We start from the raw sequence: 20361 nt of genomic DNA on the forward strand, positions 1-20361 counted from the left end.
ACCCAGTGAGAGAAATCCACCTCTAAGAACAAAGAACAGCAGAGGAACAGGCCCTTCAGCCCTCCAAGCCTGCACTGATTACATTGTCTAGACCAATCGTCTGTATCCCTCTATTCCCCACCTGTTCACGTGCCTTTCCAGATAAGTCTCAAATGTCGCTAATGTAACTGCCTCAAACACCTTACTGGCAGTGCATTCCAGGCCCCACCACTACCTGTGTTTAAAAAAAAACTTCCTCCGCACATCTCCACTGAACCTGTCCCCCTTTCCCTCCAACTTCTGCCCCTTTGTAATTGTCATTTTTGTCCTGGGAAAAACTTTCCAACTGTTCACCCTATCCACACCTCTCATAATTTTATAAACTTCTATCAGATCGCCCCTCAGCCTCACTATCCTGAAGTGGAGGGGTGTTGGGGGATTGTATTTTCAATTATGTCAAAGTCTGCAGACAGGTCAAGAAAGGAAAAGTTTACCCCAGGCAGAGGCAGCAGGGTTGTCATTGTGAGTGTGATCAGTCATTCTAGCTTGTGTGTCAGGGGCAGAAACCTTTTGTTTGTGTCCATTACAGGATGTGGGCCACACTGACTGGGCCAGTATTTATTACTCAACTCTAACTGCCCCCAGAGGGCATTTGAGAGTCAACCACATTGCTGTGGCTCTGGAGTCACATGTAGGCCAGACCAGGGTAAGGACGGCAGATTTCCTTCCCTAAAGGACATTAGTGAACCAGATGGGTTTTTTTTTTCAACAATGGTTTCATGGTCACATCAGACTCAATTTCAGATTTTTATTGAATCTTGCCCTGGGTCTCTAGATTACTAATCCACTATTCCACAGCCTCCTCCTGATTGGAGGGATTCACTGATGGAGTTCCATGGATTTAGAAGGAAAAACATGTTTAAGAATTTGAGAGAGACGATAGGTTGAAGATGGGACAGGAGCTGTAAGGATGGAGGTGTTTTTGGTTAGTGAGAATGACGGCACTAATGAATTGGAGGAGGAAACTGGTAAATCAGCTAAGACGGGAGTCGGGACTTGTAGTTAGGTGGTTAGTTGTTTAGTGGGAATGGGGCTGAGAGAGCTGGGGGATTAGGCCATTGCTTCCGTCTCATACAGACATTCAGGCAATAAACCATTTACTGATTAATCGGTGTATGGAATCAACTTTAAAACAAAGGTTTGAACTTTCAATTCTGCATCCATCGAATTCCCAACCTCAGGCCTGCTTTGGAGCTGGGAATGAGCAAAAATTGTGTTTCTCCAGTGGGAGAGAGGGAAGTCCAGTGAGTGAATCACTCCGGACCCCCCTCATCCACCATGGCCACTGGACTGGAGCCACCCACTTCCATCTCTCCAGTCATTGGACAATACGTAGCACAGGGAGACTCGTATGAATGAGAAAGGTGACCCTGCTGGTGAAGGAGGTTATCAGAAGAGTCTGGGGGTCTCGGAAACCACAGACACACACTTTCAGATTAATCTGATTTTAATGGCCAAAGAACTAAACAGAGCGAATTGAAAATGAGCCAAACAGTAACTTTGACTCTGTGAGTTCTCTGCTTAAAGGCAAATCCCACTCACCCCACCACAGCCTCCTCCACTGGTCCAAAGTCCACCCCAATCCAAACACAGGTCAAACCCCGTGCTGTTGGCAACAATTTGATCCAACTGGTTGTCCAGAAAACTAAGCCAACCAAACCCCCCGCCCCACCAAGGAATTTGAGTTGTCGTGGCAACGTGCATGTTGGAGACAGGGGCTCTTGACAGGGATCATAGAGATTCCTCTGGATACGCTTCCTCTGGCTATGGATTATAGAGATTCCTCTGGATACGCTTCCTCTGGCTATGGATTATAGAGATTCCTCTGGATACGCTTCCTCTGGCTATGGATTATAGAGATTCCTCTTTCTTTCTGTCACCTGGCTGACCAGGAACCTCTCCTGCTCATACTCTCTGCCGTTGGGGAACGTTGGAAGGAGTTGCTGATAGATTGTTGCTGTTTGATCCGGTTATGAAATCCCCCTGCTTGGCCACCAAATCCTAGAATGGGACCTGAACTCTGAGCCTCTGCCTTAAAGACAGGGACCCACCCACTGAGCCACAGGAGCTCCTCAAACAACAACTTCACAGAATCAGTCAGTGAATCAAAGAATTTCATATCATATAAATTATTAGAGCAGAGAATTCTCAGGACACAGGATGTAGAATACCCCATAGAGTAACTGTCTACATTACTGTACATAATAAAAGTGCTTTGTAAATTAGTACAATCAGTACTGATGTTCATAAACCATGTAAAGCACATTGCATTTAGTGCAGTGACAGTTAATTAAAATGTTTCCATTTTGCTGGCTGTAAATGTAGGACTGGCTTATCTGGAACAAAACATTATTTAGTTGCTGGCTACTTTCATGGTTGAATAGCAAAAATAATTAACTCATTGGTAGTAATATCTAATATTTGTTCTTTCTCTCTCTCTCTCTCTCTGCCTTGTAATAGATCCTCCAGTATTCTTTACTGGTTGTGATCACTGTGTTTTTTACAAGAGCTGCTCACCCTCAGAGTGACTATATCAATGAAATAATTCCAGCAGCAAGTTTTTGTACATTCAAAAATACAGGTGGTTATGTATTATCTCTCATTTACCCTGGATGTTAAGACATGACTAACACACACACTCACACTAGATATGGATGAATGTATTATACTATTACAGATTATAACTGTCTCAGTCTCTGTCACGACATGTCTGTGGTTTTTGTTTGATGCTTTGAATTTGAAGTGAGGGGTTTGTAAAGAGAAGGATTCTCAGCAAGCTGTGGGGTTTCTAGTAGTTGAGTTTTTGCGAGGTTGGTTTTCAGGTGAATTTGTACAGGTTGGGAAGAGTTCTCCTCTCTGTTAGGATCGTACTGCTGCTTATCACCTTGACTATTTGCTTGACTGTCAGATCATTCAATGGCTTTCGGGAAACCCTGCAAGTAGCTTCTAACTGATTTAAAAGCAGGTAATAAAAACAGCACCCTTACCATGTGATTTCCACACAAAGGGCAGTGTGTTTGATGATTTCCCATCTTACTGTGTTGTTGTTTTGACACTTTGAGATTCGCTGGGGCAAATTTTACTGTCCCGCCTGACGGGAGAATTGGAGAATGCGAGGAGCGGACCATGGCAAGGTCCATTGACCTCAGGTGGGATTTTTCAGTTTCGGTGCAAGCGAGGCTGGAAAATCCCACCCCTCAAGTCCAGTTTAAATGGGTGAAATTAGCATAATGAGATGGAAGGTTGAAGCGGTTACACAGAAACACAGCCCCAGGATTTCTGACACTGCTTGTTTAACTAGCTCCGTGAAAAAGTATTGGCCAGCATGATGAAAGGAAATCCCAAGGCATTTCATACATATATAAAGAGCAAGAGGGTAGCTAGGGAGAGGGTTGGCCCACTCAAGGACAAGGGAGGGAATCTATACGTGGAGCCAGAGGAAATGGGCGAGGTGTTAAATGAGTACTTTCAGTCAGTATTCGCGAAAGAGAAGGACTTGGATGATGAGTCTGGGAAAGGATGTGTAGATAGTTTGAGTCATGTTGAGATCAAAAAGGAGGAGGTATTGGGGTTCTTGAGAAACATTTAAGGTAGACAGGTTCCCAGGGCCTGATGGGATATACCCCAGAATACTGAGAGAGGCAAGGGAGGAAATTGCTGGGGCCTTGAGATAAATCTTTGTATCCTCACTGGCTACAGGGGAGGTCCCAGAGGATTGGAGAATAGCCAATGTTGTTCCTTTGTTCAAGAAGGGTAGCAAGAATAATCCAGGTAATTACAGGTCAGTGAGCCTTACATCAGTGGTAGGGAAATTATTGGACAGGATTCTTCAAGACAGGATTTATTCCCACTTGGAAATAAGTGGACGTATTAGTGAGAGGCTACATGGTTTTGTGAAGGGGAGGTCATGTCTCACAAACTTTATCGAGTTTTTCGAGGAAGTGATGAAGATGATTGTTGAGGGTAGGGCAGTGGATGTTTCTAGGGCAGTTACTGAATTCACAATGTGTAAATGATTTAAACGCCAACACTGGGGGTAGAATTCTAAGCGTTATTTTTCCAAACTTTGACCAATCAACTTGTAACACTTTTTCCTCAATTCAATGCTCATTTCGAAGGGTAAAAAAAAAACTGGAAAGCCTTTGGGTACAAGATAAAAACTTTGAAGTTCCCACTTGTAAAGTATAAATTGCCAGCACTTATATAATACTCAAAACCTAGATATATTTTCAAAGACTTCTTTGTTATTCAAAATAGAGACCTTCAACAATTCTATTACACTGAGAATATCCCAATGTGGAGTGTATTTTGAACTAACAAGAAAGAATAGACAATGTTTTCCAATCTGAACCTGTATTTGCACACACTGCATTGGAATGCATATTAACTCGTGAAAATTATTAACCATCTCTCACACTTCAATCTTCATAGTTGCTAAATGTTAAAATGCTGTCAATGTTTGCAAAGTGAAAAATCTAAAGGCAATTGAGTTGATGGGAAAACGGAGATGGCACAGACTGTGAATATTTTCAGTGAAGCCTGCCCATAAGACCACCTTTTTAGGCTGACTAGCTGGACTTAATGTGACTTTATAAACCCATGGTCTCCTCGTATCAGTTTGAGCTTTGGCTGTTCAGTCACTGCTGGGCTGACTTTAGCTACTCACTATAGAGGGTGGTCATCTCAGACGTGTTTCAGTGAATTCTGGATGGTTTGGAAACTAGATCACAAAGGAACATGGAGCACTGAGAGACATCAGCTAAATACAGCAACTGATTTTAAAGTTCATTTTGAACATGACTAATACATCTTGGAAGGTAAGACCATGCAATAGTTCTCCAGTTTAAAGAAATGCACCAACAGTTGTTAATACTGGAGCCACAAGATCTGAAATGTCTTATTTACATATTCCCTCCCCCCTCCACCATCACCCCACCGCAAATTAAAATAACATAACGTGTGTTTGTGTGCTGTATGTGTTTCTGCATGTACATCTGTGTGTGAACGCATGTGTGTGTGAGCACGTGTGCATGAGTGAGTGTGTGTACACATGTGTACCTGAATTATTGGATTAGCTACAACTCACCAAAATTTGATTCATCACCAAGTTCCTTTCCAAACTTGATCATACTTTCCCCCAGCAGCCCCTCAGCCTGAGGGTAACCCGGTCCTTTCTCCTGCCCGCGAATCTTGGACATTGTGTTAATCATTGTCAGTTTTGCTCTGGAGGCTAAATACAGAAAAAACACAGATACAAACACAAATCATTTTCCTAAACTCTGACAGTTAATTACAGACACTCATCAAGTGAAATCACACACTTATACTCTCATACTGAAGCATATCATGTAATTACACTTATACACAGGTATACACACTAACATAAAAGCAAAGTATTGCAAATGCTGGAATCTGAAACAAAAGCAGAAAAGTGCTGGAAAATCTTAGCAGGTCTGACAGCATCCGTGGAATGAGAATAGAACCAACGTTTTGAGTCTGGATGACTCTTTGTCAGCTGAAGACAATCAGCTCTGAGGAAGAGTCACCCTGACTCGAAACATTGGCTCTATTCTCTCTCCACAGATGCTGTCAGATCTGCTGAGATTTTCCTTTCTGCTTTTGCACACATACTAGTTTATCATGTAAATACACACGGATATACACATGCTTACACACATACTGAAGTACATCTGTAAATAGAGAAGATAATCTCTCCTGTTGATATATCACATTTACAGTTTCAGGACAGACTATCCCTTTTAAGTCGTGGAAAATCTGTGTTTTTTCCAGCTCGATTGTCAGAAAATGTAGGTTTGGTTATTTTGGGTTTTCTTTTGATTTGTGTGAGTGGAATTAACACGTTCTTCCGTGTACATTCCAGCCACATGGTCGCAGTCTACCCGCTCAATGGCACTGACAGTTTCCCTTAATGCAGTGGTTCGAGAGGTATATGGTTTTTAGCTGTATATGGAGCCTGGCTGATAAACTGCTGTACACAACCTTTTAGTGTATTTGGGAATGACTGGAATTCGTTGTGATTGGTTTCTCCACAAAAACCAGGAGTAGCTTTAACAGTTTATCACAATGTTGGTTATTGGTGTCTAGCTTTTGTGGTAGTTCTCATTGTAAATCCAGTTGTTATATGTGAGTGGGTTAGATTTTTGCAGATTTTGTCAATATTACAGCAGGAGACTGTGAAAAATGCTGCAGGGAATTGCAACTGAGGAGTTTAACATCTTGCTGAAGCTGGGGTTTGCATTGTATCTGTTCCTGCCAGGTGTATTTTCAGCAGGGGTTGGTGGGGGCAGGGGACAGGTTCTTGTAAAATAGGGCAGATACCCATGTGGCCATTCTATCAGCTTCCCATCCATCCCAAAGCTCATTCCATTATCCTGGGAGAGGGCGGGCACTGAAATTGATGGTGCGTCTGCCATATTTCAATAAATAACTAGCAGTCAACTGAGTTTGTTAACCAACCTGTTGATCCCAAGAATACGGCAGTTGGCAGAAGGGCTGGAGTAGGTAGACATTCCCAAAGGGCAGGAACAGAAGTAGGGGGTACTATCTTCAGGAGGATGGGGAAGGGGTGGGGCATTGCAGATTAAGGGGAGGCCCCCCCTTTAAGATAGAACCCCTGTTTTCTTCCTATCCTCGTACTCCACAAAACACATCAGCCCCTACCCCCTTGCCTCCTCCCTAAACTGCCCAAAGCCTCCCTGACAAGTCCCTGGACTTATCCGGCTCCCGGAACCACAGAGCTTCTTCTGAGGACTGCTTGCAGTCTTGGCGGTGCCCAGTTATGCACCTTTGGCACTGCCAAGATGGCTGAAACTGCTGGCTAATCCTTTCTCAGTGAGAGGTGGATACCCCACATTGCCCCGGGGCAGGATGGACTAGCTCCACACTGACTTAGTTTCCAGGGTTGGGAGGTGGCCCATACACCCCCTCCTGATATTCTGCCTGAAGCTTGTACCAAACCTTTCTTCCTATAATGTTACAGTCTGCATTATGCCAAAATTATTATTCTTATCTCTCCAATCTGCATTTAAAAAATCATGTTGTCTGCTTGAGGAGTTAGGTGGTAGGATGTTTAATAAAACATGAAATTATATTTCAAATTGCTGAGGTGGGCGGGATGATCAAATTCACTCTGAAGTGTTTATACTTCCTCACTTTTGGTCAAATAAAATAACTCAAATAAGGAGCAATAGCTACACTTAAAGACTAGGTTGCATCTAATGGAGATAACAGGAACCAAAAGCAGTTCCCAGAGTTGATTATGCTTTCGTTTCCTGTGCACATTACTGAAACTATGTCTGAAACTCCACCACCTCGCCTGCCCCAGTTCCCACTGGCTTTTGTGGGATTTTACGATCTTGTCTGAGAGAAGCCGTAAAATCCCGCCTTGTATCTCAATCTTGAGAATTGATTAAATATTCTCAAATGTACAGGAGTCAATACTTGCTCTGATCAATGATCTAAGGTAGGAGTGTGGAAATTCTCAAGGGCAAGAAGAATATAGGAATGTAAGCTGGCCTGTGCGAGGGGAGGATTGTGGCCTTGGGGAGTAACAGCTCAGCATTACTGGTCACAGGAGCATGTGGTCTTCAACCTGCTGTTGGCACCAGGATGTACTGAAATCCCCAAGTGTATCAGTGGGCACTGTGTCCATCCCATGGGATCCTGTATCTCTGGGAATGTTAGGTCAGCTGATAAAACAAACCCCAATGGGAATTCTCTCCGCTATGTTCATATATTGCTCCTTCCGGAGAGGAAAGCCTCTCCCCAATCCCCACCCCAATCGATCAGATCTGCTTACAGAACATATGTCAATATTCAGTTCTCTTTTCCCAAATATTCCTGGCTGTTTTTCCATCTAACAGGGACATGTGTACACGTATCAGGATAAATATATACATTCGTACCAGGGCTTAACACAAACTGTTACAATTGATTGGATGATGGAATCACTCCATCTAATTTATTTATTTTGCTACCTCAAACTACACGGCCCATCAATAGAAATAATGACTGTGAGTGAATATATTATCTGATTTTAACTCATCCATCATCAGCATTGCTTCATTCTGAATCTTTCTGCTTCCTTTCCAAGTAGATTTTGAATGTTTTTCATACAATTGAAACCTCTTTGATTTCAAGATTATAGATCAGATTGCATCTATGGGAGGCACAGATTGGATGGAAGGGTTCACACATTAAATGGTTTATTTTGTTTTATTCTTTCACAGATCTGGGTGTTGCTGGCTGGCCAGCATTTATTGCCCATCCCTAACTGCCACTTGAGAAGGTGGTGGTGAGCTGCCGCCTTGAACCTGCTGCAGGGTTTATTCCGGGGATCAGCAGTGTGCTGTGTCACTATGTGCTCTTTACAATCTGCATCAGGCTGTGGGACCTGTTATAAATCAGAGTGAACAGTACAAAGTCAACCACGTGACATCATTTGAATCAGCAAGTCACAGTGAAACAGTTCCCAGTTTAAAAGGATTTAATTATCAGGACCTATATTTTGTGTAATGTATTTGAGAATGTGAGGATGCAGCAGGGTCGAGAGGAGTGGAACCGCACACACCTCAGGCGTTTGTAGATTTATTTTTCAGTTGTGAAGTCGCACTAATGCAGAGAGAATGATTGATAATGTTCACACAGCGAACTGACATGTGGTGATAGGTTACCTGGATTGGGCTGCAGATATTCCGTCGTTTTGGTCATTATTTCCATCACTGCCCGGCTGGTAACATCCACCTTCTGAAAACCAGAAACACATCAAAGGCAAATTAATACAGAGGCAGTAGAGTGACCCACTGCACTCAGTACGTGTAGAGACTGTATCACAGCAGCAGGAGAACAAGATTCCCTGGGTTTTGGGACGAGAGGAACAGACTTTCAGCTTGTTCAACAATTTTACAAATTGAAACACTAAGTTGTGAAATCAGTCAAATGTTACCTTGCAGTCAGGTTACATTGGGCTGGCTGGCACAAGGTGGTACAGTGGCACAGTGGTCAGCACTGGAATTTGCACATTCTCCCCAAATCTGCATGGGTTTCCTCTGGGTGCTCCAGTTTCCTCCCACAGTCCAAAGATGTGTGGATTAGGTGGATTGGCCATGCTAAATTGTCCCTTAGTGATGGGGGGGATAGCTAGGGTAAATGCATGGGGTTATGGGGATAGGGCCTGGGTGAGATTGTGGTCAGTGCGAACTCGATGGATCGAATGGCCTTCTTCTGCACTGTCGGATTCTGTGAATGTATGTTTGGGATAAAATGACAACGTCTAGCTTCAGTTTGCTGATCCGTGCTTCTAAATGCACAGCTCCCTTATGGGATCATGGGGTTTTACCAGATTGTTGGTGAATAATTCACCTCTGTTGAAAAGTCAGAGGTTCATGATGCTGCAATTGAACTTTGTGAGTAGATTTTAACTACATTCCAAGCCAGGTGTGAGGGTTTAGATCTGATGTTCCTGCGAATGGGACATACTATAAATAATCCAAAATCGGCCGCTGTTTCAGTAACCAACCACAATCCTCTGCCTGTGGACTGTGTGTATGGAGACGTTAGGGAAGGACTGTAATAGGCTGAGTGAGAAGGTCAGCGATGGCCTGATGGCATGCTGGGAGTCCAAACTCACTCAGAATATGGCTGGTCAGAGAGTGACCAGAGAATGGTGAGCACATCAACTGGATCCCAAAGGGAATCCACTCCATCAGCAGAGAAGGCGAGGAAAATGAAGGAAAAACAAAAATACCACCGGGAATGTGATGATCAGTGATGGTGGGTATCGAGAAATCAAAAACCAATTCTTGATCAGAAATGTTCCTGTCTTTAACTCGAGGATAAATCAGTTCCAATCTGTAGAATTACTTTGGTTACTGTTCTGTAGAATCATGGAATAGAATCCTGACAGTGCAGAAAGAGGCCATTTGGCCCATCAAGCCTGTACAGTCAACAGTCCCAGCCAGGCCCTATCCCAGTAACCCCATGTATTTAGCAGCATCCATAAGGAGAGAAAAGAGCTGACGTTGAGTCCAGACTTTGACAAAGGGTCATCTGGAATTGAAACGTCAGTTCTTTTCTCTCCTTACAGACACTGCCAGACCTGCCGAGATTTTCCAGCATTTTCTCTTTTGGTTTCAGATTCCAGCAATTTGCTGTTAACCCCACATATTTACCCTGCTAGTCATCCTGACACTAAGAGACAATTTAGTATGCCCAACCCACCTAACCTGCACATCTTTGGACTGTGGGAGGAAACTGGAGCACCCGGAGGAAACCCATGCAGATTTGGGGAGAATGTGCAAATTCCACACTGACCCAAACCAGGAATCGAACCCAGGGCCCTAGTGCTGTGAAGCAGCAGTGCTAACCACTGTACCACCATGCTGCCCAAATATCTCCTTTTCAGCAAAGCATTGACTCGAATGTACAGATTACATCTGTGGAAAATAACAGGACTCTAAAAATACAAATCATCTTGTTTCAAAGCATAACAGTCACCTTTCAGAATAACTAGCTTTGTTTTCCAGTCCTGGAAACTATTTTCCTCAGAAGCTATTTCAAGCTACATCTCTGCTGGTCCATGTTCCAACTGTGATAATTCTAGATGAGACTGGCAAAGGGCGTCAGAGCGACTCAGAGGTTTGTGTGTTTTGTACAAGTGTAACGGAGCGCAAATTTTAACTGGGAATTTACTAAACATTGAGATTTGGAATCTGTGCTGTAGTCCAGCTGCCCCAATGTCCCAGCAAAGCTCCTCCATCTCCATCCACACAAACCATCCCAGAGCCAGGTTTGAGGTGTGCCCTGCAGCTGTCATTGGTCACTTAGCTTGGATCTTTATTGGAGTTGGTAAGTTGATTAGTTTGTTACTGAAAAGGATCTCTTTGCTGTGCGTATCTCGTTGATTGACAGAGTTTTTTAGTTGGCAGTTGAGATTAAATCTATTGATTTGGATTTGGATTCAAATACACAGAAAGTTGTGAAATCTAAATATCCTGGCTGTGCTCATCCTCAGCTTTTAGCATCTTAACAATCTCAACAGATCAAATATTAATTGCTGTCATTCCTGAACAAAAGGAATGTAATAATAATTGACCAGAAACCTATCTAAAGATAAGACATTTTGCCCCCAAACATGTTAGTGAAACATGAAACATGAAACAAAGTTGAATTCACACTAGCTGTGTAATTATACGAGTGAAATGTCAGTTAATTCTAGCGTTTCGGAGACTCGCTCAATGTTCTGTTGGGGATTCGGTCAATCTTCAGGATTTTGGATCTGTCTTTCAGGAGTGTTGTATTCAATTACTGTTCAAATCCCCACAAAGGCTCCTTCCTTTCTGTGGAAAGTCAGGTCAGTTTTACAAACATTAGCATAAAACAGTAACAATACTGGCAGGAATTTTCAGATGATTTACAGAATAGTGACTGGGTTTTTGTTCACTGATGTTTGATTTCAATGGCCAGCACTGGATTGTGTTAGCTGTCGGTTAGTTCCTTTGTACTACTGCACAAATCTACACATCAGAGGGGATGTTACAGCCCCTTGCAGTGAGGGCTGGGCTGGAAAACGTGGTCAGTTGTTCAAAATCCACCACTTTCAGTGGGACCAGAAAATCCCGCTGGCAGGAGAGGCTGGAAAATTCCATTCATAGATCTGGCTTTGTCTGTAAGACAGATAGCAGCCAATGCAATCTTGCTGATAACAGTTAGAAATATCTGGGGTGATGAGTTCAATCAATGCTTTGCTGAGCTGAGTATTATTTCATGTTTAAATGTACTGAAGAGAAAGAATCTGCATTATTTAGTTGCTGAGCACAGATCTTCACTTTGTTAACAACAAACAGAATGTAATTAACAAGGAAACATCACTGCGTCAGCTACAGAGCAGATGCATGAAGAGTAAATGTGCAAACCCAGTTGAGAGGTTAAGTGAACATTAATCAGTGATTACACTTACAACATTCAGCATCTTCCACCTTTGGCAGCAATAGCCCTTAATTCAAATGGAGTTTTCCCCTGTGATTAATCTCTCCCCCATTCATTCAGGGTGCCTCATATTGTTTGATCTACTCTTTCATTTTACATGAGTAATCTGGAGTCTGTCTGCTTCCTTGGCGTGACGCCATTCTTTCACATCCCATACCCTCTGGAACCCACCTTTCTCACGGCAACAGTTGAATCACATTTTGTTGTCTTCCACGTCTTTCGTAGTGTTTCCCCAAATCTTCAGTCTGACTGAAAGCTGCCATCGCTTAGCCTTGAGGAATCAGCCCTTACTAACTCCTTCACCCAGCAGAATCCCTCAGGTAAACAATGAAGGGTGCAACTGAATAGGGGGAGCAAATGGAATGGGAAGGAAACTGTCTTAACTTTCTTTATTCCACCGCAACCAGCCCCTCTGCCTCCCCAAACTCCCTCACTGATTAAAATAGTCAGTTACAGCATGCTATCAAATCACTCAACTTGTCGCTGCCTCCTGCTGGACAGTTTTTCAATCACACGTCAGTACCACATTGCAGCTGATTTAACACCCTCATTTCAGATGCCCATGAGGCAAACATGTGCAGAGATTCCGGGGATGTGTGAATAAGGATGAGAACGTCAGTAAAACTTGCTAATGAGTGGCCAAAAGCTGTAGCAATTTCATTTGACGCAATAGTGATGGCAAATTGCATTTAAACAACTTCATTGCACTTGGTCAGAACACCAAACGTTCATCACCTCTTATTCCTCGGCCCTATATCAGCATCATGTTCAAATCTATATCGATTGTAAAGTGTTCCACTCCATTCCAATTCCTAACCCTGGCCAGTTCCTTCATTCTTTTACAGTCCAAACCCAGCATTACTGCTTCCTACTTCCCCAGCTCTCTCCCGTATTCTTTATTTTAAACATAATATTGCAAAGGAACGTAGAAATTAGAAGCAGGAGGAGGCCATTCAGTCCTTCAAACCTGCTCCACCATTTATATTGATCATGGCTGATCATCAAATTCAATATCCTGATTTCCCACCCCCCCCTTCTTCCCATATCTCTTGATCCCTTTAGCTCCAAGAACTATATCTAATTTCTACTTGGCCTCAGCTACATTTCTGTGGGAGCAAATTCCACACATTCACTGCCCTCTGGGTGAAGAAATTTCTCCTCACCTCAGTTCTGAAAGGTTTATTCATTATCCGCAAACTATGACCCCTGGTTCTGGACTCCCCCAACAAAAGGAACATTCTTTCTGTCTCACCCTGTTAGAATTTTACAAGTTTCTAGGAGATCCCCTCTCGCCCTTCTAAACTCCAGTGAATATAATCCTAACCCACTTAATTTCTCCTCATATGACAGACCTGCCATCCCAGGAATCAGCTGGTAAACCTTCGCTGTGCTCCCTCTATAGCAAGGACATCCTTCCTCAGATAAAGGAGACCAAAACTCTACACAATACTCCAGGTGTGGCCTCACCAATGCCCTGTACAATTGCAGTAAAACATCCCTATCATTATACTCAAATCCTCTCACTATGAAGGCCAACATACCACTTGCCTTCTTTACTGCCTGCTGTACCTGCGCGCTTACTTTCAGTGACTGATACACAAGGACTCCAAGGTCTTGCTGAGTATCCGCCTCTCTCAATTTACACCCATTCAAATAATAATCTGTCTTCCTATTATTGCTCCCACAGTGGATAACCTCACATTTATCCACATTATACTGCATCTGCCATACAGATACCCACACACTCAGCCTGTCCAAATCACACTGAAGCATCTCTACATCCTCCTCACAGCTCACCCTCCCACCCAACTGTGTAGCATCTGCAAATTTGGAGGTAATACATTTGGTTCCCTCTTCCAAATCATTAATAAATAATGTGAACATTTCAGCACTCTGTTTATACTCATTCTTTTTAAAAACTCCAGGAGAAGCCTGGAATGTCAGATAAGGAAATTCAGCAGTTTTGATTATTTGCCACATTTTAATAACAACTTAGCAAGCTCTCATTTCTTTTAAATAATGAAAGGTTTTATCAATTTTTTTGCTTGCTGGAGTTATGGTTCCATTAAAGTCTTTAGTACATTACAGCCAGCACGTTCACCTGTGCATTTCTGATTAAAGTTACAATCTTTGAAATGTAATGGCAATCCTGTTTTCATTCAAGCGTGGTGTGACATGTAACCCAAATCTAGTCCCTAAAAATATCATCCTGCCTGTACATAACATTGGAGTGAGTCTCCTCAGTGTCGCTCCCACTTTCTGCTGTAACTCTGACAGAAAACGGTGAGACACGTAAGCAGGATTTATGTTAACGCCACATCAGAGAAATTGGAGAAATGCCAAAACAATACATCCTCATAATTGTCATGAAAATCTTTGAGTTCTCAGTTCCTCTTTCTCTTCACCACTGACCAGTGACTGCCTTCCACTGGACAGATCACAGGTCAAAACACACAGAACATGGCAACTAACACTTGTCACAAACGTGTAGTTGAGATAGTCTAGATTTTTCTAAAATAAATAATGTTTCTTTTAACTGGATATGAGAGCTTAAAGATGGCTGCCATCTGTCACCTGATCTTTTACAACTGTACCGTGGTTATGCTCCAGAAGGCTACAAGTGGATTGCAGGTTGACATATCCATATGTCTGAAGGCATTTGAAATTCAATTTGTATTTCCACAAGGGGAAACAAAATCTTATTCTAGCTTCCCTGGAGGCTCCATCTTTACCCTTGAAACCTCGGAGAATGGAAACCATTCTAATTAACAGCTGAGACTTTTAAAAGGTTAATTTTCAGGGCTAAAAATGAATGGGACAATGCCTCCCAGACTGGAGCTAACCTAATATCTAACATCAAATCAGCAGGTTGGGATAGCAGCCATTTTGTGCTTTTGAATTGTTTACAGGAGGTTGTAATAAGCCATTTTTGTAGTGGTGTGTGAGACAACAGCCATACGTAGCTCTCTGGTGAAACAGCCAGGAACCACATGAGAAAGCTGGCTTTTCCCAGACTCGGGAGTTATAGGGTGAGAAATCCAGAGTTTCATCTCTTATCTGCTAATGGAAAAAAATAGACAATCTTTCAGTGTCAGTACCTGAAGTCTCTGGTAAAGAAACGAGCTTTTACTCTCTCCCAGTATCTGCTCTACATATCGATTCCACCGATGAAGGAAAATTCCAGTGGGATTTTCCAATCGCGCTTGCCCCAAATCCAGAAAATCCTGCCAGAGGTCAGTGAACCTTTACACGGTACCCCTGGCCTGCTACAATTCCTGTGGCAGGCAGCATGGGAAAATTCGGTTTGCCTCTACTTTAACTAATAATTTTATCACATCTACTTAAATAACTTTCAGCAGGAGAATTAAACCTAATTTAAGAATAAACCATTACAATTAGGTTACTTTCAAATTAAATGACTTGCACACTAACATGCAGACTGCACATATGAACAATAATACACACACGTGCACACAATGCAATGTACACACGCTCACAATACACACAATGCAATGTACACACATACGCACGCGCGCATGCAGACAATGCAATGCACAAACACGCATGTACAATGCACATATGCACAGACACAATTTTCATGCACACACATGCATATACACAATACACGCACAATGCACACACACCACTTTAAGGAACACCATTTACATCATTATGACACAATGAGTGCCATTCTTTATTCCAAATTCAGTTGATACCACAGAAAGTTGTGCGTTTTGCTACTGTCTTTTTTCATCGCTTGATTATGGGTGATATTCTACAAACTAATTCTTCAATATAAATGAAAAGCCACCAGTAGACATCCCACAATGGGATGGTCTCTAATTCTCCCCGGCAGGGAACGAATGTGATATTCAGGGATAATGATAATGAAGCTGAGGACACAGAGGGGCAGCTGGATCACTCACCTTTTCCATTTCTTTAAAGTCATCGTCTAGTTTGGTTCCTTCCGCTCCACCAACCTTTTCACTGACACGCTGTGAAAACACAACACATAAAAGTGTTAAATAACCCATCGTACAAAGACAGCACTAATGTGGCAGAGTCTCCTCTTCATAAATTACCAAGTTACTGAGAGATAGAATTGCTGTAGAGAAATTACTCAGCAGGAAAGTTACCACGCCATGCCAGCGTACGTGACCAGTGAGTTCTGAACTCCTCTCCTGTCTCTTCACAAAGGAAGTCCCAATCAAAACCAAATTAACCTCCAGTTGGTAGGTGCTGAGGGTGAGGCACTCATTGAGTACTGGATATCCCGAGTGCTATTTAAACTGATCTTCTCTCAGTTTAGTTATTGAGAAAAATTATAGCTCCTGGAATAAAAGAGACAGCAGCAAGGTGGATTCAACATTGGCTGAATAATAGGAAACAGTGAGTAATATACATCCATCAGATAGAGGAAGGTTTGTACTGGAGTTCCCCAGGATTGGGACCCTTGCTTTTCCTGATATATACACTACTGATCCAGATCGTGCAGGGGACAATATCAAAGTTTGCAGATGATATAAAACTTACAATCATTATAATCTGTGAGGAGGACAGTGAAGAGTTTCAAAAGGACAGAGACAAAGTTGATGGATACCATTCATAGGGAAGGAAAGGAGAGGGTACAGAACATAGCGTTACAGTCATAGCTAGGGTGTAGACAAAGTTCAACTTAATATGTTAGGACCATTCAAAAGTCTGAGGAAGGTTGAAGAGCTAATGGCCAATCATATTGGCTAACAGCTCTGCAATCCCTCCAGGCACAGCGCTGCAGGGAGTTGTCTAGAACAAAGGACCAGGAAACAGAAGTGGGGTAAGTGGCATGGGCTGATTGGGGGGGGGGGGGGGGGGGGGGTGGTGGTGTTGGGGAGGCCTCAATGGCCCCAGGGATGTGACTGGGGTCTCAGGCTGAGAGAGAACGAATGCCAAGATGGCCTTAAGGAGAGGGGGGGTCCCAGTCAGAAGGAGGCTTCTGATGGAGATGGTCTCACACTCCCTCCACCCAAAATCAAACTTTGTTGAATTTTCAGGCCTTTCCACGATGTGTCACCTGTTCGCTGGTGGGTGGGAAAAGATCCTGGTCATTCAAGGGCCTTAACTGGGGCAAGGGCAGGCTTTCCGCTTGAGGCCCCGCCTATTCTAGTGTAAAATCATAACCAGCTCGGGGCGAAGGGGAACCCGGAGGAAATTTCACCCATCACGCCCCTCCCCCTCAGAACTCGCCAGGGGAAGTGTAAAATTCTGTCCCAGGTTTGGTCTAATCAGGGCTGTGTATAGATGAAGCATAAGTTTTATCTCCTTGTACTCTATTCCTCTTGATTCCTCTATAAACTAGGCCTCATCTCAGCTCTGCATTCCATTAACCTTTTGATTTATTTTCGATGCCTGTTTATACCAGTTTAATGATCTGCATACCTGGTATCCCAAGACTCTTTTTTTGAACTTTTTGTTTTTAGCTTTCCACCATTTAGCCAATCCTGTATTCTACCAAAGAGAATGAACTCACACTTTATCAACATTAATATCCATTTGCCTATTCACTTAATTTATCAGTATCGCTTTGTAATTGTATTCTTCCATTTACACTGTTTGCAATATGTTCTCAGCACAAAGTGAATGAGTAGTGGTGATGTTCCTGGTACTTTGGAACATTCACATATGCTTTTTTTTGCCCCAGGGAGTGGTATATGCTGGTCCGAGATCAAAGATGTTTGGTGCTAAGGGAATGAAGGGGTACAGTGGCAGGACAGGAGAGCAGAGTTGGTGTAAAAGTTTGCATGAGATTGTACTGTTTGGTGGAGCAGGTGAAGAGGCCATGCTAACGTTCCTCCTCCTCCTTCTGTTCTTGTGAAACGGGGACCCAGAGGCAAAGAAAGAAAAACCAGCACCATGAAGAAGACAGAGAACGTGTTCAAAACTAGCTTGATTTTTTCCTATTTTCAAACAAGGTCTTGTATCTGCTCTGGGACCAGTTAGCCAACTGATTCCAACAATACACAGTTTCACGTTCTGGAAGTTCTTGCCTTTTGACAAAACTTTCCAATTTCTGGACAGCCATAGCCACACGTGACCGCGTAACATCGTCCTCAATTTCCTCAATGAATTTACTGCAGGTGATTGACAAAGGCACCTTCGTTCTCAGTGGGGGAACCTATCTTGGAACTGACCCTCCTGTTACATTCACCCCCTCCAGTGACTTGATCTCATTGAGAAACACCATAATGAGGAAGAAAAAACACAAGCTGTCAAATTCATCTCAAGACTGCTGCAACCATGTGGCCAGAAGAATTCAAATTCCGTTTTGGAAATCAGTGTCTCGGATTTCTTTCTGTTGTAGCATTCCAGCTTTTTAAAATCCTTCACCTCGTGCAGTCAAATCCTAGGGTTGAATTTCCCTTCCCAGCTAGAATTGGAGATTAGTCAAAGTTCACAAACTATTCACCGTTGTCCCAAACTCTATGCAGGATAGATACATCACTCATTTACAATCAAACTCCGGAACAAATTGTATCTTGCTGTAAAACCTTTCAATTATTTCAGGATAACTGGAGAACCTCATGGAAATGATGATCCATCTACATTCTGACTTCGAGGAACTTTTCCACAAGTTTTTTTTAGATTTTTGGCTTCAGTCAAATAAATCTTTCATCAAAAAGACATAATTTTCAACTCAGGCTCCATTATCCCCCCTTCCTGCTAACTAGGGAAAAGATTAAGGTAATCCAAGGATAAACATCTCTCTAAGAAATTTGATGCTCCTTTGAGAAAGCTCAGTTTATTAGCGACAGGACTTTGACATCTCAGACGTTGAAGTGAATTCAGCAGATGCCAAAAGTTCAAACAAGTGAAACACTTGCCAAGCAAAAATATATTTAGATCAATTCTTCTCTTCTAAATGCAACTTGATGTGGATTCAAAAATCTTCTAACGGACAATTCAATGGATGAATTTGTAGGAGGAGGCCATTCAGCCCATCAAGTCTGCACCGACTGTCCGAAAGATCATCTTAACCCAGGCCCATCCATTCCTGCCCTCTCTCTGTAACCCTACACATTTCACATGACTAATCCACATAACCTGCACATCTTTGGACTGTGGGAAGAAACTGGAGCGCCCAGAAGAAACCTATGCAGACACGGGGAGAACATGCAAGCACCACACAGACAGTGACCCAACTGAATCAAAGTCCTTGTATTCTGAAGTTTATATCCCTGGGGTTTGGACAGCACACACGGGAACGGTAAATTGGGACTATACAATGTGGAAGAAAGTAGTTCTGGGATTAAGGGCACAGAACAGTTCAGCAGATTGAATGGTGGGAATATTGTGCTGAGTGGGAGCCCAAAGGATAGCAAGTTGGGTGTTTGCAGTTTGATTCAGGGGAAGAAGTTTATTCTTGAAGGTGTTTGCAGGAGAGAGCGAGGTTGGAAGAGTTTGTGGGGATCCAGGGAAATGGAGACGGAGGCCTTACCTGCCAGCACAGCTGTGTGTGTGTGGAGATGATCACAGTTACCAGAGGACCTTCACCAACAGGACACTAACAGACTGAATTCCATATTTACTGTTGGTGTAAACTCAGTCACAGGACAATAATCTCCTTGCAGAGGGTCATGTGACTTCTATGTGATTCCCATCGTTGTCTGAGATGCAAATTAAAAGACGTGTGTTTCAGTAGAGAATCTCACCTCAGTGAGGCAGCGAATGAAAACAGACAGAACTACTGAGATTTGCTCTGGTGACAAGCAGAAAGCAGCGCTGGAAAAGAAATGGAGAGCTTGCTATTTTAATCAGCACCATTTTCAGTTGTGTCTTCAGTTCTCTGGACCCACAGTACGGTAAGGAACATTAGTCATTTCTTTCATCGGTCTGTGGAATCTGTAATGTTTGAAAAGGACTTTCCAGGGTTTTTATCAATTGTAATTTTCTCGACTAATAATGAGTGCTGGTCCATGTGAGCTGCTGACACTTGACCTGGAAGCAGTACCAATAGGAAGGAAATTAACATACAAAAAACCATGGGTGGGATTTTCCGACTGCACTCACTGTGAGGCTGGAAAATCCCACCTGAGATCAACGGGTCTGTGTATGGTCCATGCTCCGCCCACTGCCATTCCCAGAGCGGGCGGGATGAGAAAATTCCTCCCATGAGTGTAACTGACACAAGGAGATTTAGAGTAGGAGAGAGAACAGAGAAGGCACATTTCTCAGGTGCTGAGTGTGTATAATGGTTAAACAGGACAAAACACTGAAGGTAACATTAGAGCAATGATTGTGAACTGGCTAATTTTACCGTTACTGCTTCAGTTTTGCCAG

General features: G+C 42.9%; 1 protein-coding gene across 1 annotated transcript in view; it reads right to left on the reverse strand.

The window, feature by feature from the left end:
* sh3gl2b (SH3 domain containing GRB2 like 2b, endophilin A1) overlaps positions 1-20361 on the reverse strand; it is a 113745-nt gene that overhangs the window by 11547 nt on the left and 81837 nt on the right. The window contains exons 2-4 of the mRNA XM_080188294.1: positions 15972-16040; positions 8733-8805; positions 5126-5269 (exon numbers count right to left, since the gene is read on the reverse strand). Coding sequence (XP_080044420.1) covers positions 5126-5269; positions 8733-8805; positions 15972-16040 — 286 coding nt within the window. The remainder of the gene's footprint in view (positions 1-5125; positions 5270-8732; positions 8806-15971; positions 16041-20361) is intronic.

The sequence above is a fragment of the Carcharhinus amblyrhynchos genome, chromosome 5, assembly GCF_965287045.1.
Source record: "Carcharhinus amblyrhynchos chromosome 5, sCarAmb.v2.hapA, whole genome shotgun sequence".
NCBI lineage: Eukaryota > Metazoa > Chordata > Chondrichthyes > Carcharhiniformes > Carcharhinidae > Carcharhinus > Carcharhinus amblyrhynchos.